Source organism: Alosa alosa, chromosome 14, assembly GCF_017589495.1.
Source record: "Alosa alosa isolate M-15738 ecotype Scorff River chromosome 14, AALO_Geno_1.1, whole genome shotgun sequence".
NCBI lineage: Eukaryota > Metazoa > Chordata > Actinopteri > Clupeiformes > Clupeidae > Alosa > Alosa alosa.
This window is the reverse complement of record NC_063202.1, coordinates 32362273-32388732: the sequence shown is the minus strand read 5'-3', so window position 1 is coordinate 32388732 and position 26460 is coordinate 32362273. Positions and strand designations below refer to the sequence as shown.

The following is a 26460-nucleotide window of genomic DNA, read 5'->3' as shown; positions in this document are numbered from 1 at the left end:
TATAGCATAGCAACCACTATCATTATCCTAGCAACAGTCTAGCAACCACCTTAAATATCCTAGCAACAACCTAGCAACCACTTTTATAGCATAGCAACCACTATAATTACCCTAGCAACAGTGTAGCAACCACTTAAGTACCCTAGCAACAACCTAGCAACCACCTTAAGTACCCTAGCAACCAACCCAGCAACAACTTTGCATGCACTGTATTTCCTTCAGGAAATGCTTTTCTAGTGATTATTATTCTTCCAGGCCCTAATTTGACTCGAGAACCGCTTATCGTAGAAACTTGGTTCAAACTTTGACACGTAGCTCTTGAACCAAATTTTCGTTCTATGACTTTTCATATTTCTACGACTTTTACTTTTTGAGATATTAAATAAAAACTAAACTTAAAATTCTCCATAGACTTAACATGGCTTTATGACATCATAATAGGCTATTAAGGAAATAGAATGCAATCAACTGCACCTGTGCTCTCTCACTGACTGCCTGCAGCAACTTGAATGGAACCTCTTCTCTGTGTCCCTCTCCATTCAACTGAATAGCTCACTTCTCATCCCAACTTTCTTTTTCTTCACTTTCCCCCATTTTCTCTATCCCTCTCTCTATTTCTTCCAATTTCAATAACTTTTAACTATTCTTACTTTTTTTCACTATTTACACATTATAACGCATGGTAACCACTATAACGACCCTAGCAACAACCTAGCAACCACCTTAAGTACCCTAGCAACAACCTAGCAACCACTTTTTTAGCATAGCAACCACTATCATTATCCTAGCAACAGCCTAGCAACCACCTTAAATACCCTAGCAACAACCTAGCAACCACTTTTATAGCATAGCAACCACTATAATTACCCTAGCAACAGCATAGCAACCACTTAAGTACCCTAGCAACAACCTAGCAACCGCCTTAAGTACCCTAGCAACAACCTAGCAACCACTTTTAAAGCATAGCAACCACTATAATTACCTTAGCAACAGCCTAGCAACCACCTTAAGTACCCTAGCAACAACCTAGCAACCACTTTTACAGCATAGCAACCACTATAATTACCCTAGCAACCAACCCAGCAACAACTTTGCATGCACTGTATTTCCTTCAGGAAATGTTTTTCTAGTTATCTTTGTTAACATAGTTAGCATAACTGCTAGCAAACATTGGGGCCATTCCAACTGTTAGTTATCGTCAACTATCTACCTATTAAATTATCAACCTATTTAACTGTTCAGTCATTCCAACTATTAAACCTTATCTACCAAGCAAATAATTTAACCATATAAACTCATCATATTTTTGCATTTTCATGCACTGTATTTCCTTCAGGAAATGCTTTTCTAGTTCTTCTTCTTCTTCTAACGCGTTTAATGCAGCTTCAACCGTTTAACGTAGAAACTTTATTCAAACTTTGTTACGTAGGTCTTACTTAGGACAAGAGTGCTATGTATTTTTCATCTTTGTAACTTTTATACTTTTTAAACTATTAATTAAAAACTATCAAAATTTCGCATGTTAGTTAGCATAGTTACAAGGATACAAGGAAGTTTATTGTCACATGCATATAGTTACTGGAAGTAAGAAATGCAGTGAAATTATGTCTGGTGTCAGCCTATTTGTGCAAAGTGGGGGGTAAAAAGTGCAGTAGAAGAGGGTTTAATAGATTAAGTGGCAAGGGCTGCATAAGAAAGGTGGGGAGGATTGGAATGGGGGGGGGCACCACCAACAAGGAGCACCCAAGAGCAACAGGGGCAAGGAAAAACTCCCTTACCAAGGAAGAAACCTTGGGCAGATCCACAGCTCAAGGGGCTAACCCAACTGCCAGGGGTCTTGATGTGTGTGTGTTGGGGGGATGACAGGGGAGATGGGATAGTGTGCTGTGTATGTGGGGAGAGGGCAGTGTGCAATATGTGTGTTGGATAAGCTTCCTCATGAGACAATGTGCTGTGTATTGGGGGGGGGGGGGGACAGTGTGCTGTAAGTATGTTGGGGATGTGTGTTGGAGAAGCTTCCTGATGAAATAATGTGCTGTGTATGTAGGGGAGAGGGGGGGGGCAGTGTACTGCAAGTATGGTGAAGGGACTTACTATTGCAAGCAGAGTACTGTATGTATGATGTATGTGAGTGATGAAGATGTGTGTGTGGGCGGGAGGGGAGTGTAGCAGTGACTGTGTGTGTGTGTAGTGTGGGTAGGTGGGGGCAGTGTGCTGTAAGTATGTAGAGGATGTGTGTTGGAGAAGATCCTGAAGACAATGTACTGTGTATGTAAGGAGGGGGGGGCAGTGTGCAGCAAGTAGAGGAGGCTTACTGTAGCAAGCAGTGTGCTGTATGTATGTGAGGTGATGACAGTGATGATGTAAGTGTGTGTGTTTTTGTGTGTGTGTTTGGGGCAGAAAGGCTAGGCAATCAAGGACATAGATGGAGGAGAAATCAAAAATAATAAATAAAAAGTTCTATGGAGATGTGCAAAAGTTGGAGAAAGTAAGATAAGTATATGTGTGTGTGTGTGTGTGTGTGTGTGTGTGTGTGTGTGTGTGTGTTTTGACGTGTGATGAAATAAGAAAATAAATAAAAAGTTCTATGGAGATGTGCAAAAGTTGGAGAAAGTAAGATAAGTATATGTGTGTGTGTGTGTGTGTGTGTGTGTGTGTGTGTGTTTTGACGTGTGATGAAATAAGAAAATAAATAAAAGGTCTATAGCATAGGGTGAGGGATGTAAAAGTGCTAAAAGTCTTGTATGTGTGTGTGGGGGGGGTCATGAGTGCTGAGGATTGAATGAGTGCAAAGTCAGTATAGTGTGAGTTCAGAGTTCGGATGGCCTGGGGATAAAAACTTCTCCTGAGTCTCTCAGTTCTGGCTTTGTGACTACATAGGCGTCTTCTTGATTTCAGCGGTAATAATAATCCATTGTTAGGATGAGAAGAGTCCTTCAGAATCTTTTGGGCTCTTAGGAGTACTCTTCTGGAATAGATATCTTGTAGAGCAGGAAGTTGAGTTATTATAGTACGTTCAGCTGAGCTTTCTACTCTCTGCAGAGTACTACAATCTCTAACTGTGGAGTTCCCATACCAGGTGATGATGCTACCAGTTAGAACACTCTCAACCGCTGAAGTGTAGAAGGCCTTCATGATGGATGTAGAAACTTTGAATTTCCTTAGCTGACGAAGGAAGTAGAGTCGTTGTCTGGACTTCTTCAGAACATATTGAGTGTTAACAGTCCATGTTAGGTCTTCAGTAATGTGGACACCAAGGTATTTAAAACTTGTGACTCTCTCTACTCTCTCTACTGCCCGCTGATCATTAGTGGAATGTAACTGTAGTTCTGCTGCTGCCTTCTGTAATCCACTACCATTTCCTTGGTTTTATCGATATTCAGTGTCAAGCTGTTAGATTGACACCACTGTGCTACCTCATCAACCTGATCCAAGTAGAGCTGTTCATTGTTGTTACTAATCAGGCCCAAGATCACTGTGTCATCTGCAAACTTGATGATGGAGGTATGACTACTGTTGGCTTTGCAGTCATGTGTGTAGATGTTGTACAGCAGTGGACTCAAAACACAGCCTTGGGGAGCACAGATGTCAGACCCCCCACTCTAACCACTTGTGAACGGTTGGTGAGGAAGTTAAATATCCAGTGACACAGGGTGGTGTTTAGTCCTAAGGCCTTCATCTTTGTGACCAAGGTGAGAGGTACTATCGTGTTGAATGCTGAACTAAAGTCAATGAACAGCATCCTCACATAATTCCCATTCCCCTCCTCCAGGTGAGTTAAGGTGGTGTGCATGAGGTTTGAGATGGCATCCTCTGTAGACCTGTTGGCTCTGTAAGCAAATTGGAGGGGGTCGAAGGAGGCAGGGAGGGATGAGCAGATAATGTTTTTCACAAGCTTCTCAAAACACTTCATCACTGTAGACGCCAGGGCTACTGGGCGGTAGTCATTCAGACATGATGGACTTTTGTTTTTCGGTACTGGAACAATAACAGACTGCTTGAGGCAAGTAGGAACTGTCTCTTGAGCCAATGATGTGTTAAAGATATAAGTGAACACAGGAGCTAACTGAGCAGCGAGGATTTCAAAACCCTGTTAGAAATTCCATCCAGTCCAGCAGCTTTTCTACAATTAACCCTCCTAAAGGCATTGCTCACATCGACCTCAGAGACACAGAAAGGTGCATCCTCATTTGCTTCACATGCTGCAGCTAGTGCAAGATCTGTGTTTTTCATGTCAAAGCTAGCATGAAAAGCATTAAGTTCATCAGGGAGGGCTTTACTCACATTCATCATAGGAGGGACTTTCTTTCAAAGCCAGTGATGGTTCGAGTCCTTTCCACACTCGTGCTGGATCACCCTCCAAGAAATCAGCTTCAACTCTGTCTCTATATACCGCTTAGCATCTTTAATAGCTCTATGTAAACTATAAGATGCTGCTTTGTAATCAGTCATATCCCCTGAAATAAGCCCAGCATTATAAGTCATGGTGTGCGTGTCTTTAATGCCGTTCTCACTTCTCTATCCACCCATGGCTTCTGGTTAGGAAGCTTCGATCTTTACAGTTGGGATAATGGAATCAGTTAGCATATTGATGTAACTCAATGATACTTCCGTAAACTCATTGATGTCAGCAGAGTTCGCCTTGAACATCTCCCAGTCAACGCTTTATAAGGGTCCTGTAGCCTGGCTTCCGATTGGTCAGTCCAGCACTTGACCTCCTTCGACTGGGGGTCCGTCCCGACTTCTGATTGTACATAGGCAGTAGGAAAACAGCGGCATGATCTGATTTTCCGAAAGCTGGTAGAGACTTTGCTTTGTAACTGTTCTTGAACTGTGTGTAGCAGTGATCCAGTGTGTTGTCACCACATGTAGGGAAGTGAATGTGTTGAATAAATTCAGGCATGGACCGGTTCAGACGCATTTGATCGAAATCACCGCCACAATAAAGCAGCTTCAGGGTGCGTGTGTTGTTGTCTATTTAACACTTCTTGCAATTCTGAAACCGCAGCATCTGTGTTGGCTTGTGGAGGAATGTAGACAGCGTTGAATATTACCGAAGTAAACTCACGGGGCAGGTAGAAGGGTCGACAGACGATCGCTAGATGTTCTAGATGAGGCGAGCAGGACTTTGAGAGAACGGTGACATTTCTAGGATCACACCACTTGCTGTTCGTCATGATGCAAACACCGCCACCTTTCGAGATTCCTCAGTCCTGTCAGAGCGAGCAGCAGAGACCATTTAGTAGTTAGAATAACTACTAAAAATGATTAGCTAGGTTAGCTAAGTCACATAATTAGCATAGTTAGCATGTTAGTTAGCATAGGTAGCATAACTATTAAAAATGCTAAAAAAAGTTAGGTTAGCTAAGTCACATGGTTAACATAGTTAGCATGTTAACATTGCTAACATAGTTAGCATGTTTAGCAAAACTGCTAGAAAACGTTAGTTAAGTTGGCTAAGTAGCATAGTTAGCATTGCTAACACTACTATAAAACATTAGCTAAGTAGCATGGTTAGCATAGTTAAAAATCTTAGCATAACTGCTAGCAAACATCAGAGCCTTTCCAACTTTCAGTTATCGTCAAATATCTACCTATACACAGCCATTAAACTATTTGAATATCAACATTCATTAAACTGTTAGAAAACGTTAGCTAAGTAAAGATGGTTAAGATGTTAGCATTACTAGCACTGCTATAAATCATTAGCTAAGTAAAGATGGTTAGCATAGTTAAAAAATCTTAGCATAACTGCTAGCAAACATTAGAGCCATTCCAACTTTCAGTTATCACAAATATCTACCTATACACAGCCATTAAACTATTTGAATATCAACATTCATTCAACTTCCAGTCTGTCAACAACTTTTAAACTATTTACCTTCAACTTTTAAACGGTCTACTTTTAAACCATCATTAAACTATCTATTAAACTAGCTGTCTATCAACAACTTTTAAACTATCTACTGTCTATCAACAACTTTTATCTACATTCAGCTTTTAAACAGTCTACTTTTAAACAATCAACTTTTATTAAGCTATGCAACCACCATGTCCATCCTAGCATCACCGTAGTAACCATCTCTGTATTATCTGTTTTAACTATACATGATATTTTACATCACAACTTAAGCATTTTCATGCACTGGTAATTCCTTGGAATTGCATTTCTAGTTGTTCTATTGTGATGTCATAATCTAATGTTAAGTCAATGGGGAAATTCTTGTAGTTTTTAATTAATACTTTAAAAAGTATAAAAGTTACAAAGTTGAAAAATACATAGCTGAAGTCACATAAGTAAGACCTACGCAATGCAGTTTGAATGAAGTTTCTAGGTTAAATGGTTGAAGCTGTATTAAACGCACAAAAAGCGTCAGCAGAATAATAATAACTAGAAAAGCATTTCCTGAAGGAAATACAGTGCATGAAAATGCAAAAATATGATGTAAAATATCATACAGTAGAGAGTAAAAACAAACTATATTGGTTGCTAGGTAGATGAGGTTTAATATAGTTGGAATGACTGAACAGTTAAATAAGTGGATAGTTTAAATGGTTAAATTATTTAGGTAGATAGTTGACGATAACTGACACTTGGAATGGCTCTAATGTTTGCTAGCAGTTATGCTAACTATATTAACAAAGATAATAATGTTAACCAAGTTACTATGCTAACTAGCATGCTAACAATGTTAAAATGCTAAGTATGCTTGTCATGTGACTTAGCTAACTTAGTTAATAATTTTAGCAGTTATGTTAACTATGCTAACTAACATGCTAACAATGTTAACCATGTTACTTAGCTGACTTAGCTCATCATTTTAAGCAGTTTTGCTAAAAATGCTAACTAGCATGCTAACTATGCTAACAATGTGACTTAGTTATCTTAGCTAATCATTTTTAGCAGTTTTGTTAAAAATGCTAACTAACATGTTAGCATGCTAACATGCTAGCATGCTAACTATGCTAACCATGTGACTTAGCTAACTTAGCTAATCATTTTTAGCAGTTTTGCTAAAAATGCTAACTAGCATGCTAGCATGCTAACTATGTTAACCATGTGACTTAGCTAACTTAGCTAATCATTTTTAGTAGTTTTGCTAAAAATGCTAACTAGTATGTTAACATGCTAGCATGCTAACCATGCTACTTAGCTAACTAGCAACAGTAGGTAGGAGTCATAGTTGATGACAAGTAACAGTTACACTGGCTGAACAGTTAAAAAGTTCAGTAGTTTAAAGGGTTAAATTGTTTAACAGTAAAATATTATAGTGAGGACTTTTATTTTGAAACAGTTTTTGGCAGAGGAAGCAGTTGAACAGGATGTGTAGTCTTAATAGGGCCAGTTTGTATGCTTAAAGCCTGAGACTGGCAGTTGGTCCAGGTGGCCCGAACACCTGCCATAGGATTCTAATTGCTTAACGGCTCTATTGTGATGTCATCAGCCCATGTTAAGTCTATGGGGAAATTTTGACTAGTTTTTAATTAATAGTTTAAAAAGTATAAAAGTTACAAAGCTGAAAAATACATAGCACCCATGTCCTAAGTAAGACCTACGTAACATAGTTTGAATGAAGTTTCTACGTTAAACGGTTGAAGCTGCATTAAACGCGTTAGAAGAAGAAGAAGAAGAAGAAGCCTAGGAAGAACAGTACAGTGCATTTTCATGCACTGTAATAAGAAAAAATCGGATAACAGTAGAGTGCATTTTCATGCACTCTAATAAGAAAAAATCGGATAACAGAGAGTGCATTTTCATGCACTCTAATTACTATTTAACCATATCTGCAATGACTGCATATGACTTATTCTATTGTAATGCCAAATTAACTCCTTTTGTCGGTCAAAGTCCTATTTAGCCAACTAACAACTAGTCCTGAACGTTTGGTGCCATTTCAGTTAGCTAGTTAGCATTAGACAACATTCCAAGAAGACGTGCTGGCAGACGGTTTTGGTAACATAGCAACAAAAAACGCTTGACCGAAGTGCTCCAAAAATTGAGCGCTGTCACCGCAACGTGATTGGTGGACACAGGCCCTCAAGCCAACCAGGAGTTCAGAACTGCGTTGCTGTTTATCATCTCCATGTCTACAGGAGAAGGAGGGCTAGGCAGAAGCATAGGTTACCAGGAAGTGTCTGTGGCAGTTTGAGGACAAGAAACGGTGCATTAAATCAGCGGCCCCCAACCACCGGGCCGCGGCTCGGTACCGGGCCGTAGCCTACGACATGAGTTTAAAAAAAAATGCATGCAAACTAAACTAAATTTAATTCGCAATAATGTTTTTACATGGCATAGGCCTATATGCAGTTGTTTGATTGCACGCATGTTTGCATTTTGCAAGGTCTATTTTCTTCGTCTGTCTGTCCGCCTTCAACACTTTTACATATTGCCTTCAGCGCTCGCGCAGCCTCAGGTCAGCTCACTTCACTTCAGTTCTTGGCTTAACGGTAGTGTCACACGGGTTAGCTGAACTGCTAGAATGAGCAACAAAAAACAAGCATCTTTAGCAGGTCACTGGCCAGAGTGTTTGAGTTATGCGCGAGCAGAAAAAAGTCACCGTTCGCTGCACATTTTAGTGATGAGGACTGGGTGTCAAAACTCGCTTACCTGTGTGACATATTCGGGTTGCTTAATGACCTCAACCTGTCACTCCAGGGGAGAATGACGACTGTCTTTAAACTGGCAGATAAAGTCACTGCATTTAAAGCCAAGCTTGATTTGTAGTGACGACGAGTGGACCGGGGTGTATTTGATATGTTCCAAAAAGTAGTGGGGGTTTTGGGAGAGACTGAAGCAGGGCCCTTTCTCTCGCAGCTGGTGCGAGATCACCTTGTTGCGCTCTCAAATGAGTTTGAGCGTTACTTCCCATCCTTCAAAGATTCACGGCACGTTTAGTTCCCATGTTTTGTTCCCATATTTTGTTAAGCATGTTCACACTTATAGAAGTTGTTCAATATTCATAGTTCATATTGTTCAATTTTCACTTCTTCAAGTTCACGTTTTTCACAAGAGATCGTTACCTTCACTGTTCATACATAACTGGAGCTAGTTCTTTTCAAGTAATGCATGCACTTGAACACATGGAATATGGTATATGAACACATATGGAACATGGAACCCCCAACACCACCCCCCCCCCCCCCCGGTCCGGAAAAAAAAAAAAAAAATAGGAATCAAACCGGCCCATGGTACATAAAAGGTTGGGGACCCCTGCATTAAATGGTCAAAATAGCAGCAGCCAAAGGGGATTGTTGATGACAGAACAAGTGATGGTGTAAAATAAAAATTTGGCGGCACGGGATTAATGTAAGGTGACCAGATTTCTGAGACAAAATCCGGGGACATTTTCAGTTGAGAAGTGTAAAACGCGTAATGTTTTAATCGCTGTAAACTTAAAACAGGGACACTGTCCCAGGGGCATCACTAGACTAGATCTCCACTAGCCCCCCTAGGGGGGTTCAGGGGCATGCTCCCCCGTGAGAAAATCTGGTATATTTTAACGTTTAAATGCATCAATCTGGTGCGCTAAAATAAATAGACTTCATTATTCTTATCTATGGATGGAAATATCCATATCCATAATATTATTTGTGCTTGTGAACTTCCACTTCAGAATTTTAACCACACACACAGGTGGAATAGTTATAATATTGCAATAGATTATAATATGGCCCATTCACAAAGCATATTTTCTTCACAGTTTCACTGTTCAGAAATGCTCCAAAATAGTATTGGCTACATTGCAGCACTCCATGAAATTATATCATAGTGGCCATGTTGTTCAGATAGTTAATCTAGCTACAATAGTCATTGTAATGCCTATCTTCTTTTTTTCAAGACAGTCTGTGCTTTACCCATATCTGAGAATGTATGATGTGATAATATTTGTCTTATGTAGCCAATAGGGCCTACATGTTGTCAGTCTTGTATCAAGAAAAAATAACTTGCGTCTCATGATTTCTTTTCTTTATATTTTTGTCTTAATGCCACTAGGAAGCATGCCAGTATATACTGTAGGCTATATTCATATTTGTTGGTGATTGTCTGGAATCTGGCAATATGAGAACCATTATGGTGGGATAGGCGTCTGGCTAAACAATTTACAAAAATGTTTGTACTGACATAAATCGTTTACATGAGAATAGGCCTACATTATAATTTTGGCCCAAAGTTGGAGACCATGTAGAAACTTGTTGCAATTTCAAAACCGGACTTCTCAGGAACTGCTTGTTGTAGGCCTACCGATGCTAGTTGTCACATAAGTTCAGGGTTTCCCGCAGCACTTTGCAGTCAAGGCGGCCGCCTTGGCAAAACAAGCATGCCACCTTAACTACGTCATCAAAAAAAAAAAAAAACGTGTTACTTTGTCCTGTTTTCTCTCTTTCATTCCAAACCGTAACCAACGCCAATCTCCCTTCTCCGCAGAACGCATTAAAAAATAAGAAGAAAAATAATCAGATTTTATAATCTTTACATATGTGATATGCCGCCGAAATTTCAGAGCTAGTGAGCGGAGCTGAGCGGTGCAAATGTCTCGCTCCTCGTTCTCAAGAATCAGTCAAATCGTCAACAGCCACAGCTCTGTTTAATTGTCAGGTGTGATGAAATGCGTTCATATTCCACTTTTTACGTCATAAACGTTGCAGGCCTATGGAAAGGTTTAGTGGTAGGGTTGTCCAATGATCAAGTTGTTTCAATTTGTGTTTTTTAATTTATGCGGCCTTACCGATGCTGGGTTCATCCGCTTGTGAAGTTTAAAATATTTAGCCGACTCGTGATTTGTCATTTTCGCTCTTTTGGCAATTAATCCCGACTGATCCCTTTAGTTAACGTTGCTTTGTTTGTTGTTGAACTATCAGTGTTGCAGTCTTTTAAAATAAATGTTCTGAGTGAAATATATTGCCGCTGCGCTTTAGTTCTTTGGGACCGGGAGCTAAATTGACCTGACGCGAATTTGACCGAGAAGCGGCCGTGGTAAACAGCCACCTGCTCTCAGCACAGTGTTGACTTGCGCCGCCTAATCGACGCCGCCAGACTGATACAATAGATGGGCCTAGGCCCGCCCAGGCCCATCCGCCTTTCACGCTGATGCTTTCTAAATTATTTAGCTAACTCCATCCCCATCAACGAACTTAGGCTATATGGCCAATATCTTTGAAATTTAACGGGTCTTGGTTTTATTAGTGGGCATGCCTCAGACTTCGGGTGTGAGCGTATGGGAGCGAACAGAGCCGCCACTCCGCCTCTAAATTAAAAGCTCCGCCGCCAAATTCCATCCATATTACACAAAACTATAAAATGATCTAAACTTCATTCACTCTCGGTGTATAGATCAGGACAGACTTGCGGAACAGGCTGCAGGTCAACAGTCTGACAGCCTGCATGAAGATAAGCATTAATGGTCCAATAGTAAAACAGTGCAATTACCAAAGGACCCTTGAAATGATCTTTTTAAAGCCACGGAGGATGGCTTGTAACAATGCTAGTTGTCAGCTCTGCCTTAAGTAGTGACTGATCACATTTGCACATTTTGTTGTTTTGCACTTTCTTTTGCACTTGTTCTATAGTTTGTAATAGTCTTTGTTATTGCAGTGTCTTTGTAATTACACAAATATTTTGAGATATTTTTCTGTTAACTGTTATTTTGAGAAGCTGGTTATTTATTTATAATGTAGTGTTTAATAAATAATTGTTAAATATACAGAGTCTGTAGTGTATCGCACAAACAAGACGGCAACACCCACACCCCCCCACCGACTGCAACCGATACAAGAACCACCCCGGGACCTACGACCTACCACCTTGACTAACACATTTCCTGCGGGAAACCCTGAAGTTCATTGTTAATTTTCTCGCAAATCATTTATCACAGCAATTTGGCGCTAATGTCATTGGAAAGCTTTCTTGGAAAGATTCCTGCTGTTCACGTGATATCTGCGTATGCTATCTGTGTGACGGGTACTCCGCAATTTCCTTGGATTTCAGCAGCTGGCACGTTTGTGATGAATAGTTTAATAATTCCCCCGCAAAAGTGGTTTCATTTCAAAGATTCTACCGCGCTGCTATTCCACCAATCAAAATAGCCTATTATGGGCATTCTATAACATCTTGGAGCTGAGCGCTGGCTTTGACTGGCTTGAGCCCGTGCGTGAAGGGTGCGCAAGTGTACGTTTGGCCAGTGTTTTCTTTCTCTATTTTATTCCAATTTCGGGTCTGTCAGTCACAGTGAAAACCGGGGACTTTTCCGGGGACAACTCCAGCCGGGGACAAGTCACCGAAATCGGGGACTGTCCCCGGAAACCGGGGACGTCTGGTCACCCTAGATTAATGCGCTTTAAAAAAAAAAAAATGTGTTATGTGTTGGTCCTTAATCACATCGCGATTAACGCTGACAGATTTAAATCAATAGAACAATATTGTCTAGAATGATGTCAGATGAATTCTTGATCTGTGTTCCTGAATCCATAGCAATTATGTAGAACAGGTTTTGTCTATAATTCTGTTATGTGTATATGTTGCAGAACATGGGCAGCCACAATGTGTAGTGAAATCTCTTGTCCCCAGCCGGAATACACTGGTATTCTTTGAAGTATCTCCCGTGTCATTTCATCAGGTAGGTCATTTCATTATGGATTTGTCACTGCAAAGGGAGCTGAAAGTATATTAAAAAAAGTGGATAACGTTAATTTTGTGCAAAACTCCCTGACATTATAGAGACGATTGAGTTAGCGAAAACATAACAGGAAAATGTGAGAAAAATCCATATTTTACTATATAGTCATCTACTTTGATTTACAGCTTCACAAGACCTGGTTTCAGGCCTCAATTGTTTTTCAAGGCCACTTCATGTGACCTAGAGTGCCCAAATGTGGGCAGTTCCAGAGATGTATGTTACTGGCTCAAAGACAAAACAACATTCAAGCCTCTGTAACTCGTTGCCAGCACATCAGTCACACTGACTGTTGTACTGGGTCTCAGCTTTCCAAAGATGCACTTGATGATGGGCCAAAGTATGTGGGAGCAGTGCCCATTTAAGTAGATGATGTGCAATGTAAGACAAAACACTCAAAATGTGCCCTGCAATTTATTATGCACAACAAATGTCATGCTGTAAACTAGCCCTAGTCACTTCAAAGTAAATGAATATATCTGTTTTATGTAGATTTGTGCATCTGCAGCATTTACCATTACTTCTAAATAACTGCATTTTTTACAGTGAAGTTATGCTACAATACAGTGCAGTACTTTAGTATTTTCATGTCTAATATACTGCATTTCTGCAGTAAAGTGCAGGAAGCTACTATGCAGTACAATGCAGTTTTTTTGTGTTCAATATATTGTATTTCCTGCATAAGAACTGCAAACATTTCCTCCAAAACTGCAGTTTTGACACCTGAAGTAATGCAGTTATGTTTTTGTAAGGGCTATAATAATTATGTCTGGGGTATGCGATAGGTGAGTAGAGAGACGAGAAGAGTGTGTGTGATGAGTTTTTCTGTGTATTTGCTCACTTTTAATTTTATATGAATTAGTTTACTACTTAAAATTTCCACAACTTAACATCATATCGACTCACAACATTAGGCTACAGCTGCTACAAATACCATGCGTTCTAACTAGCTAATACATTAAATCTGCTAACATCAATGTTTACGTTGCCTTGTGTCGGCTACACTGAGCTGGTGTTAACAACTGCTTTCGGCTCAGATGTTGAATCATTGTTGACGTGCTGTTGTGTTATGCCAGTTCTGCTGACACATTGCACCTTGTATTCTTTTCTAAGTTTGAAATGATCCCAAAACTTTGGACATTCTCTGCCTTTCTTTGCTCGTCACCATGCCAACCTTAATTCTGAAAGTGGTGTGAGCGTCAGTAATAACAGTCTGTGTGAAACAATAATCCCTGATCTGAGCAGGCCACATAACGCATGATAGGAATTAAGCGTAGCTTCTAGGCAGAGAATTTTCCTCATAATTTTTTGTAAACGAATTATTCGACTTACTCGAGTAATCGTTTCAGCCTTAATTTCAAGTGTGTGCAATTAGGCTACGTCTGATATTTTGGGAAATTTTTCACTTTTATCCTGTTAGTTACACATGCTTTGGACATTATGATTTGTGTTATCTGACAGTCAGCAGGCTGTCACAGCATATGGAAGAAATCAATCAGAGAAACGAGGGACTTACTTCAAGTAGCCTATGCATCTCAAAACCAACGCAGAACAAAAAGATCAAGGACAGGACAACAATATGGATTTAGATTAGGTCTATATCTAATAATGTGTTTGTGTTAAAAAATATTTAGTTTTGTGGCCGGTAGAAAAATATTTTGGCTGGCAGTTTTTGTTTCTGGATGGATAGCTTGATGGATGTGGATAGGTGGACAAATAAATGGTTGGATGTAGATACATGGATGTATATAGTTAGTTGGTTGATAAAGGTAGGTAGATAGATAAATAGATAGATTGATGGGTGTAGATAGACAGACAGATTAATGGATATAGATAGATAGACAGATAATTGGTTGGATATAGTTACATGGATGGATATGGGTAGACTTATGGACAATAGATGGATACATGGCTGGATGGACTTGGAGATGGATGACTGGATGTAGAAAAAAAGATGGATGCAGGCTCCAGACTGTGACCACATTTTTAAAATTGTTTTTATTTCATGTGGACAAACGATTAATAAATATAAAGAAAAACGAGAGATCAATGAAAAACCACAATACCACGTAATTGTAACACAATACCTTGCACCCAATACATAATCAAAGTGCTGAGTGAAGACATCTCTGTTGGAATTCAGCTCCTGACTATTAACATTAACTAGCAAGCTTAAAATTGTATTCTATGTTAATGTTGCTCATGATAATGTGCCTGCCATTTTACAACAAAGAGAGTATCAATCTCGGATATTATGAAAACCTGAGCTATACAAGTGAATGAGACCTGGGCAGGTGCCAGCTGTAGGTGAGGTAAAGGTAAATTGGAAAGGACTGTATGATGTTGTTTGGGTGTTCACCACGCTCAATCTAGAGTGCCGGCCAGAGCACTGCTTAAGGCCTTGATGATGCTCCCAATAGGCCACAGGGCCCTAGGGAGCTGGGGGTCCACGATCATTGCCACAGAGCCTTCCGTGGCATTAGCTGGAGATGACTGCCACTTCTGCCGGGACTGCAATCCAGGTAAGTAGACTCGAATAAAGCGAGCCCAAAAGTGCATGCACTTGTGCATGCTTCCACCGGTGGCGGCTGAGGAGCTCCTCCTTAGGGTAGACGACTTGCGGCAGGGATCCATCCCGCCGCCCCATCAACAGGCAGTTGGGAGTCACGGGGTCTGGATTGCTGACATCTGATGGAATGTAGCCCAACGGTTTGGAGTTAAGGATCACTTCCACTGTGCACCGTGCGAAGCACCGTGCGAAGAACCTCTTCCTGAAGGGGCTGAGCTCCAACTGTGCAGTCTTCACGGATATGATCTCATGCTCCCACACGCCTCCGAAGTGAGGAGCGGCAGTAGGATTGAAGTGGAACTTGATTTTATGTGGGGCCAGGAGCAGCTGAAGTTCGGCGGACATCGCTGCAACACCTCACGCAGCTCCCCTTTCACCACCTTTAAAGTTGGTTCCCTGATCTGAATAAAGCTCAGCAGGTGTTCCCCTCCTGGAGATAAACCTACAAAGGGCCATTAGGAAGGAGTCGGCATCGATCGAAGTCAAGACGTCTAGGTGCACAGCCCTGAAGGTGAGACATTTAAATATTATTCCCCACCTCTTCTCTATGCGCCTTCCTACCTTGACTTCAAATGGCCCAAAGCAGGTCGATGCCCATAGAGTAAAAGACTGGCTTGAAGAGGCGGAGACGAGCCACAGGTAAGTCTGCCATTCTGGGTACGGCAGGCTTAGCTTTCCAACGGCGGCATTCAGCACAGGATTTTAGAAGCGACGTACTGCCTTTCTACCTCGCAGAATCCAATAGGTGCGCCGGATCTCGACGAAGACGCATTCCGGACCTGGGTGTCTCAGGCGGCTGTCCTGTATGAGCAGACGGGTTACTGGATGTGAGGGGTCTAGTACCAACAAGTGCATGCTGGTGTAGGCTAGATCTTCAGATGGGCAAAGACGACCACCAACCCTGATGAGCTCTCCCGTCTCGTCAAGCTCTGGGGACAGGTTTAGGAGACGGCTACTGCGCTGGAATGGCTTCCCTGTCTTAGGGAGACGGAATTCATCAGAGAAACTGTCGTGCTGGGCCCTCCTTTAGGATAAGTGCCTCGGCCTGGCAATAATCCTCTGCATTTACGCAGCAATCCTCTCCAGCCGTCCCATGCAGCTCCTGGGCAGTAGCCTGCAGCAGTTCCCTCTAGGTGTTATAATGGTGCAGATCCGGGGCTTCTTGACTTTCAGCCGTCGAGGTCACCCCACAGAAGGCTGTCAGGCGAAGCTCAGTAGGGTCTGGAAGATCTCCCCCTGCATTGGTAGGATCTGCGGGCCACTGGTCTGGATCCATGAGCAAAAAAGGGGGCCCTTGAGTCCATCGGTTAGGTCTTGTGAGTTCTTGCAGTGTTTTGCCACGAGTTACATCATCAGAGTTCTGGGCAGAGTCGACATATCGCCATATGTGGTGTGGGGTTAGTTCTTGAATCTCGGCTATACGAGTGCCGACGAAGACTTTGAGATGACAAGGTTCTGATCGCAGCCAGGTCAGCACTTTTGTAGTCAGTCCACATGACTATCTTCTCAATCTCTACAGTAAGCTCATCACCAAGAAGCTTAGAGAGCTGAGTTCCTGTAAATGCGCCACACAGCTCCAGCCAAGGCATAGAGTTCAAACGTCTTGGTGCGACTCTAGATCGAGCCATTACAAATGCCAAATGCACTCTGCCATCGTTTCCCACCGTTCTGAGGTATGCCACCATCCCATAGCCCTGCTCAGAGGCATCACAAAATATGTGAAGCTCTCTTCCTCTCTTCTCTGAGGCGGCTACATTCTTAGGTAAGTATGGTCGAGGGACACTGACTTGAGGGAGGAACTGCAGCTCTTCTCGTCGTATTCGCTGGCAAGCACTTTGTAGATGTTACGCATAGTAAGTTCATCATAGTGCACTGGGCGACATTTGTATCCTAACGTGTCTGTTGACTCAGGACTGTCTGTCTTGTCTTGTGCAAGCCAGAGTTAAGCGCTGTTGGACCTGAGATCTTCAGGGAGGTGGCTAATGACATCAGGTTCATTACTAGCCCACTGGTGGAGAACGAATCCAGCTGAAGACAGGAGGGCTATTAGCTTGTCCACCAGGTGGTGGTTGGGAGACTCTGAGGGCAATTATCGACATTAAAACACCTCTCAACCGAAGTTCTCACCTCATCTTCTGGCTAGCTGTTCTCCCTGGTGTGGTGCTGCAAGGCAAATGTAGCACAGCATGGGCTACACATGGTACCGAAGGGGAGTACCTGCCATTCATATACTGCGGCGGGCTCATCTTGGCACAGATCACGCCACACAAAGCGCAGGAAAGGACGGTCTTCAGGGAGCAAGAGAACTTGGTGGAACATGCTCTTTATGTCTCCACTCACAGCTACCTCATTCTCGCGGAATCTCAGGAGGACTCTCAGTAGAGATGCCCCCAGGGTAGGCCCAGGTAGGAGGTACTCATGCTGGTACGTGCAGTTAAATACCAGGCGGTGTTTGCCATTATGACTAACTAGGTGGTGGGGAATGAACCACTCCTCATCTCCTCTATTCAACTCTGATGGGTCCAGCTTAGTGACCGACCCAGCCTGTATAAGCTTCTCGATCTCCGCACGGTATATTTTGGCCTTCTCTGGATCTCTCTGGAGTCTTCTCTCTACTGCCCGCAGACAAGACATGCCCGCATCAGGGGTGGCTTGAAGACATGGCATATCATTGTGGCGTAGCAAAGGGATAGCATAGCACAATATCACATCCACACAGGTGATCTTGTCTTCTAGCAGGCTGAGTGCTAAGTTATCTTGCTTGGAGCGTGTCACTATTTTGCTGCTACTGAGGGGTATGATGTCGGCCTGCCAGAGTTTCTCAACGTGTTTCATCAGCTCGCTCACCTGCGGCGGGACAGATGTTACCAAGCACTGCTGTGGGCTGGTCAACTGGCAGATGACACTTGAGGGACCTTGTAGCGTCCAGCCTAACCTGGTGTAGATAGCAATCGGACCACCTGTGGGCCCCAGGCGTACAGGCTCAGTGGGTGTGATGAGGTGTGGGTGGTCGCTGCCTATAAGCAGCAGTGGTCGAATCTTCTTGAAAGGCTGGAGGGGTAACCCAGGCAGATGCTTATACTTCTTCTAGAGTGATTCTATTGGGTAGGTGTGATCAGCAAGATCAATGCGAGTTGATGTGAAGGCATTGGTGATTGTGATACCGAGTCTTTGGCCTACCCCTGGGTGAGATGGCCAAGGATACACGGGTACCATGGAGCGTTTGCACATCCTGTCTGATGGTGCGTAAAGGCAGGGTTTCAGGAGTGCCTTGGAGACCTAATTTCTGAGTGGCGGCCGGCAGCAACATCGCTCTCTCAGACCTGTCATCTAGCACCACATATGTATCAAGGGTGCGGTCACCATGGTAGAGGAACACAGGGACAACTTTTAATAGGACCCTGCTGCCTTCTGTTGATCGGTCGAGGTATAACACCCCTGTCGCATTCTCACCGGCATCCTGACACACCACTGATCGTGTTGGTCCTCTCTGTTGCCCTGTGTTAACATTGTGAAGAACTTAGATTCTCGTAGATGGCGACCTTGGCACAGGTTACACAGCTTCTTCAAGTTGCACTGTGCTGCGTAGTGTGAGCGGGCACAGCGCCAGCACCTTTTATTGGCCTTTATCCACTCAGCTAACTGGTCTTTGTTGAGCTTGCTGATGGCCGCACATTGGCTTAGGTGGTGCTCTCGGTTATCACAAAAGGCACAGTAAGGCGATGCCTTGACCTTGGATGGGGGGTTACTTGGAGGTTCCACTTCCTCAGGTATGTTGTCGGATCCATGCAGCACTGTGACTGTGTGGAGTGTTTTCCAGAGCGCGTGTCAGGCTTTAGGCTGTTCTGATTGTCTCTCGGCCCACTGGAGAATAGCTGGCTGTCAAAGTCTTGGCACCAAGACTCATACTTCAGCCAGGTGGCTAGGTGGTTAAGGGTGTATCTGTTCCCAGACTGATTGAACATGCACCTGCGGAAGTCGGCTTGTTGCTCTGGAGGTAACTTGCTGAGCAGGCGAGCGATGTGGGAACCGCACTGTAGCTCCACCTCTCCATCGGGCCCCAGCGTCTTCAACATCCCCACCAATGACTGAATCTGACGTGAGAATTTATCAAAGGCGGCCACATCCCCACATCATATGTCAGGTGAATCCATTACTGTGGTGATTCTCTTGAGGGCTAACTGATGTGGCTGTCCAAACCTCTCATTCAGGGCCATCATGGTGTCTGTAAAGGGTGTCTGGGAGTGGATATACTGTAGGCATCAGCTATCATTTTGGCCTCCTCCAACTTTAGGTGGTCTATTAAGACTTGGTACTTACAGTTCAGTGCTGTCAAGGGGAAACGAGTTCTCTAGGGCAATCTTGAGATGAGCAAACTCACCAGGGTCTCGATGAGAGAGGTGGGCCCCGTCCAAGCTGGTGCTCTGATAGGATGGCCTAGAGTACACTGGTGACTGCCTTGACGCGTAGAGGGGGCACTGAGGAGGTGGCGGACGCTGGGCTGGCCGAGAGCAGAAAGCATAAGGGTTTGAAGGCACTGCATAGGGTGTGGAGGTAAACTTTGGTGGAGGCGGAGCCAAACCTGACCAGGCAGGCTGCTGCGGCAGTGAAATAGCAGGAGCGCAGGTACCTTTTATGATAGTTAGCTATAAAGGGCCCATGGGCTGGGTCTGCTGGTAGCGGTTGGCCTGGTGACTACTGATTCTGATTGGCTGCTAAAGTCTCATCCTTCAAGACTTTAAGTTCACTCATTAGCCTGTTGAGGCGCTCAAGGACAGGTTGATTGTTTGAGGGTGATGAATCACCTCTCCCAAAACGTGGTGGCAGCCAGTTATTTCCCTCATCATCTTCCTCGCTGGCTGGATCTAAATGATGGGCGTGCACCTCTTCTGTTGGCTGACACACAGTGTTCACCTGCTGCACACACAGTGTTCACCTGCTGCAGTAGCTGCGACTGTAGCAAGTCGGCGCATGTTGCTCTTAAGTCTTCTAGGTCTGCTGACAAGCGCTGGTAGGACTGCTGCAGCAGGAGCTGCTCATGCTGAATCTCCTCTAACTCTGTTCTGAAGACTGTGGCTTGGGGAGTTGCATTATGCGGTGCATGACAAGGAGTAAGATAATTACGTAACTGTTCTCCATCTTGATGTAGCTGGTGGGCTAGCTGCGCCTCTTCATCATGTAGCAGACGTCTGTGGTGGAGGGCAGCATCCCTGCCGGGGTCATGCACCGTAGGCTTCAAAATCTTGAACATCCATCTCGATCTAGGTTGAGTGCGATGTATGTCCGGCTCGATGGACCATTAATGTAGGTGAGGTAAAGATAAATTGGAAAGGACTGTATGATGTTGTTTGGGTGTTCACCACGCTCAATCTAGAGTGCCGGCCAGAGCACTGCTTAAGGCCAGGATGTATGTTGAAGCACAGAAATGTTGAGACGGAGACAGGAGGCTGAGGGATGATGTCACTTGTATTCAAATTGGACATGAATGTGTATGTGTGGTTTTGGATCATCAACGCACAACTTCACAAACTGTAATTCTGTCGTTGGTTACTTATACCGCAGTACAGTCATGAACAGCCATATGCAAACTTATCACTTAAATAAACAATGTGCATTCTCACATTTGTCCATTGGCAATGACATAGGCGCTACTCTAAATCAAAGGAAAAGACACTGGATAACAACTGGAACAATACATTTATCCCGTCGATGACAAATCCTGAACTAAGCAAGATAAAAGTCCTGGACCTTTTGTACACCAGCATTGATATGGTAGAAGTGGGGAGTTGAGAAATGAGAATATTTTGTGGTTGATGTGTAGGCCTATTCAGGTGTTAAAGTATAAATGTTAAAATGTATGTCTGTCTTATGTTTAGGATCAAATTATTATTTCTTCCAATATGCCCTGAGGGGTATTTCACAAAGGCAGAATTAAGAAATCCAAGATAAGTGATAAAGTAAGGCTTGACATAGTGTTGTCTGGTCATCCTAGCTCAACACGTTTCATTAATACCAATTACGTTTCATCAATGCCAATCCAGGATGAGTAGGACCAACTGTCAAGCCAGGTGTAAATAATTCAGGATGTGTACGTGTTCTCGTTTCTGCTTCAAAAAGCCTACTGTTGGAATCTCTGATTGTTTAACACGCTGTAAAGCACCATGAAACATGTGTAATGTTTTGGCGCTCTATAAGTGATATTAAATTGAAAATTGAAATTGAATTGAAATTGGAATTAGCAAAATGCAGAAAATATCGTCATTCACACAAAGTGAACAACCGCTTTTGATAGACTAACAATGAAACACTGCTATTTCTGTAAAACAGCGAAAGTAGGCATGGTTGACCAACTGAATGCAAATCTACGGATGCACTCACGTGTGAGTGCTTTATTATCTCGGCACGTGACGTCATTAAGAAAGCATTTGCCACTGCAAAGATGCACATAGTACGGCTCTGTATGCCTTCATATTGGCTTTATAACTGAATTAGTTGAAAACGCCTTTGAAAAATTGCCCCTCCATTTTCAATCAACTAGTACAGCAGGCTATTCATTACGTCAACATCAACAAAAGAAGCAAACAACGAGTATGTTAATAATTATACGGCTATCACAGTTAGGCAGACAATCTGTTTTGTTTTGCGAGCAAATAGACTACATTTAGCAAATAGTGTATAAATGGAATAAAGCTCCTTAAAAATTCACACAGAGGTCTGATTTGAATGACCGCTAGCTAAACCAATAAGACAACATAATTACCATTAGAATTAACTAAGCTTGGCTGTTAGCCAGGTCGGGAACAGACTAGGTGCCGAGAATAAATCCCCATGGTAATTTATGTGCCATCTCTTTTGTGAAATCGAGTCAAGGCTAAATTCATCCAGGATAACCAAACAATTCCAGCTTAATCTCTTTTCTAGATTTTGTGAAATACCCCTCAGATCAATGTTAAATAAGCCTGTTTATCTGGACATGCAAGAAAAATATACTTAGGTGGCGTTCACAGTGACGCACGTTTTACACTTCCAGGTGCTCAGCTGATACGGTTTATTATCAGTTGGTAAAGGATAGGCGAAGTAGGAAGTAATTCCTGAAAAATGTACAGTGGGCAGTGCGTCGACTTGGCCAGCTTCACTCGTGGTCCGCGCGTGGGATCACACGGTATCACGCAACTTTAATTTGTATTTTTCCAGTGAGATGCTACAACAACCCAAACAACCGGTAGATGGCTCAAGTGAGCAGGGTGTCTCGTAAAAAGAAATGGAGCCTGGAAAACCCTACACAGACTTCACTACAGACTTTAGCAGACTGGTTTAGAAATAATTTAATATCCAGAAATATGCCTGCCCTGCCCAAATAAAGAAATATTTGGTTAACTGCGAGTGAATCCCGTTTGCAGCCCGTGAGAAGAAAACATAGGACAAATTAAACATTCTGGTTTTCTCCGAGTGCAACGATGATAGACAGAAATCATTTGGACAAAATATAGAGCATATTAACCTCCGTTGCTCAGCCAAATGCCTTCCTGTTACGTCCTGTTATCACGGAGTTACAGGCGATAAAAGATTTTTGATGGTCACAAGTTTACTTCATTAGCGGTTTATTTTTTTGATTATTAAAGAGTGTTTTTCATTTAAAGGTTTGACTTCGTGCTTATTCAGTAGAGCATTTAGTGCTCTTCCCAATCCCACACGTTCACATTGCATGTTTGTTTGTAATGGATGCAACCGCGAGACAGGCTACGCGTTTGATGGCAATGAGTTGTTAACAGACATGAACCAAGACATATAGCCCAGCAGCAATCTAGGAACTGTTCGTTTTTTATTGAAAGGGCCACCGGAGGAATTTTGAGTGCTTCAGTCAAAAGTTGCATGACCCTCCCTTGCCTGCTAGAAATTGTTCAATGACCCTCCGACAGAATTGTTAAAAAGACATGACCCTCCTGCCAATTGTCGCTGTCTTCCGCCCAGCTGCTTTAGCCACAGCCACACACTGTGATAATAACGTTCTTAAATAAATTTTTCCCGTGAGCTTGCATGCTACCAGTCCTTCCTTTTCAAATGTGTTGCGCCTGTTTGCACAATTTCACAAATAATCATTTTAATAATATGACAAATAATCCCTGTGCACGGGGACCGAAACAATGCATGCCAACTTTTTCCGTGTTTCTCACGTATTTTAACTCCCCCAACCCCCCCCCCCCCCCCGCTGTCTTGCCGTTTTAATGTTTTCCCGTAGAACATCCCATATTTTAATACTCTCATAACAGCCCTGCCATCAGGCCTGTCTCTGTGTTGCCCTGTTGCTACCCCTTGCCCTTCCAACGAAACAGATGTCTTCAAATCATCGTTTTCCTTGCTTGAAGGCGAACTTAGAGTGATGTTAACCTATTTAAGTTTAACGGCGTGATTGTCGTGAGAGCACGATTCATTGGCGCTTGCATGTTCGGCCTTATGTCTACATGCGCACCTGAGGCTACTCAGCTACTAGAGAAAGAATTTCCCCTGTTTGTATGTTCACTCCAAGTTGGCCTACCATAACTTGCCAACTCTGCACTGTAGACCCTAACTGGCTATTTATATTTTTCTGTGTAATAAGCAAATGTATTTGTTCAACTTTATGAAGCAGAATTACGCACTATAGGCTTCTTGGAACATAACACATTTGACAAAAGACAGATGTATGTTATAGTGACAAAATATTAACTTTCAGTGTTTTACGATGTCTTTGTCATGGGGAAGTTTTTTTCCCAATGCATTTATTCTAGGCTACTGTGTGACTGCCGTGAGAGAAGCGGGTTCTGTGTTTCGTTCATGTCAGTGACTGACGCGAGAGAAGCGGGGTCTGTGTTGTGCTGCGTTGGGTTAATTTATTTTCAATTGGGCATGCCGTGCCGTGTCGTCCACAGCTCAGTTCTGACAAAGCCGAAATTACTCCTTTTGAAACAATGAGTGCGCGCGTTTGTATGGTTATATTGCTTGACGAGGGGATCCCAAGCAGCTTTCAGCCATAAGGTAGCCTGGGTGTTCCCATGCTGCCTTGCGCGCGATTTGATTCACGCTGCTAAGGCAGCCTGGAGACCATGGAGCAAATTTTCGCCTGAGATAGGGAACCAATCACAGAATAGGGGGGAAAGCAAGACGATGATGAGCTATGCACAGACGCATTTGATAGACATCCGTGGCACCCAATAAACGGATCTGGGCATTTTTTTCAAATACGAGAAAATGAACGTTTGGTTCCCAGACCACGTCTCATTGAGAAGTGGTGGCGCTAGCCAGGCTAGCCATAAGGCTACTTTGAGAACATTTCCTAATTCACCCGACACTAATATTCAAAATGTTGAAAACTATTTCGGCATAGCCTATAAGCAGTTTAATTATGACCGCCGCGCAGCGAAGCGGCGGTCATGTAGGTTTAGTCAGATTTTTTTTTTTTTTTTTTCGCATGTCCAAATTTCCGTCAAGGATTCCCGGGACACTGAAAGACCGGGATACACGAAACTTGTGGGTGGGCATGTAACCCCACATGGATAGCATGGAACCATCGTTTTTCGTTTTGATCTGTAGCCCCCCCGCTGGACTGGACCCCCCAAAAGTAGGGTAGGGCAGATACAGTTTTCTGTGAATATCTCGAGAACCGTAGGGTTTAGGATGTTGATCTCAAGGGGCCATGTCAACCCATTCCATAACCACTCATTTCATGTATAGCGCCACCTAGTTAAACACAAAAAAGTAAAAATGAGGTGTTGTAATCGCAGGTATCTGTGACCTAACATGGTCAAAACTGCACGAAATTGGAAGTGTAGGATCATTATGACACCCTCTGAATGCACACCAAGTTTTGTGGAATTCCATTCATGGGGGGCCACACAATAAATTAATTTATGTTACTATACACCAACTGGCCTGTAGGTGGCCGGAGACAGTTTTCTGTGAATATCTCGAGAACCGTAGGGCCTAGGAGGTCCACCTTTTTTTTTCTATGTTGGTCTTAAGGGGGCATGTCAACCCAGAATGGTGCTCTTGGCACACGAGTTAGGGATGGGCTATGCAGCTCTCAGGAAGATCAGTAAGGTGCTTGGGATCCCTGCCCTTCACCTATGGAAACAGAATAGGAATAAGTCATAGTAATAGAATAAAGTGTCATCTCACACTGTGGTGTTTGTTGGTCAGTTTCAGTTTTCGGCATTTTCACACCAATGGCAGAAAGAATGAATGAATAGCCTAATACAGCCATTGCAAATGGTTATGTTGCCAGGGCATTGATGAGGAATATTTTCAAATGGCAAGATATGAAGAGGGGAACACACACACACACACACACACACACAGAGAGTGAGAGAGAGGCTTGCACACATGTGCCAACACTGACCAACACACACATAAAGTCTTGATTTATCATGTTCTGCTGTGTTACTAGAAAAAAAAGTATACTATTTAAAAAGAAACCATAACTATTCTCCCATTCACATGATGTCATAGTGTAGCGGTGACCTCTCTTTAGTCTTTTATTTACTGTCCACTTGACTAAGTAGCTGATATAGACTACATGACTCACTCCTTTCTGGTCCTTTCCAACAAATTGGAGTTTTTGCCACTCAAGTGAAAATCACTGTGCATAATGTAAAAGTAAAACCCAACCAAATGAACAGTTATTTATACTGTTTATAAGATACATTATATTTTAGTGGCGGAAATAGAGAGAGGCCTGGAGTCGCTGCACAAGACCAGGGAGCTGATCAGGCAGGCCTATGCTGATGTTGATGCCGAGTTGGCAGGGTTGCTGAGGGAAGATGCAGATGCTGTCATCAACATACTGTAGGGGTTTCCTTTGATGGCACCTGGCAGAAACGTGGATTCACCTCTTATTATGGAATCGGTGTTTGTATTGACATTCTCACAGGCCTTGTCATTGACTTAGAAGTTTTGTCTTCATATTGTCACTCCTGTGCCCTAAAGGAGAATGCCAGGAATGAGGGTAAGATTTCAGAGCAGGAATTCAGCAGCTGCAGGGAGACCCACAGTGACTGCTTTAAAAACTTTATGGGCTCGAGGAAGGCTATGGAACAGGAGGCAGCAAAGAGAATGTGGGTCGGTCAGTCGCCACCAGCTGCGATACACAGAAATGCTATCAGATGGAGATAGTGCAGCTTTTAAGGAGGTGACTAAACTCAACCCGTACCCTGGGCATGAGATTGTTAAATTGGAGTGCATTAA

At 43.0% G+C, this 26460-nt stretch overlaps 1 protein-coding gene across 3 annotated transcripts in view; it reads left to right on the top strand.

The window, feature by feature from the left end:
• ogfod1 (2-oxoglutarate and iron-dependent oxygenase domain containing 1) overlaps positions 1-26460 on the top strand; it is a 116852-nt gene that overhangs the window by 23559 nt on the left and 66833 nt on the right. For all 3 annotated transcript variants that reach the window (XM_048262444.1, XM_048262443.1, XM_048262445.1), the window contains exon 6: positions 12523-12614. In XM_048262444.1, the coding sequence (XP_048118401.1) occupies positions 12523-12614 (92 nt within the window). The remainder of the gene's footprint in view (positions 1-12522; positions 12615-26460) is intronic.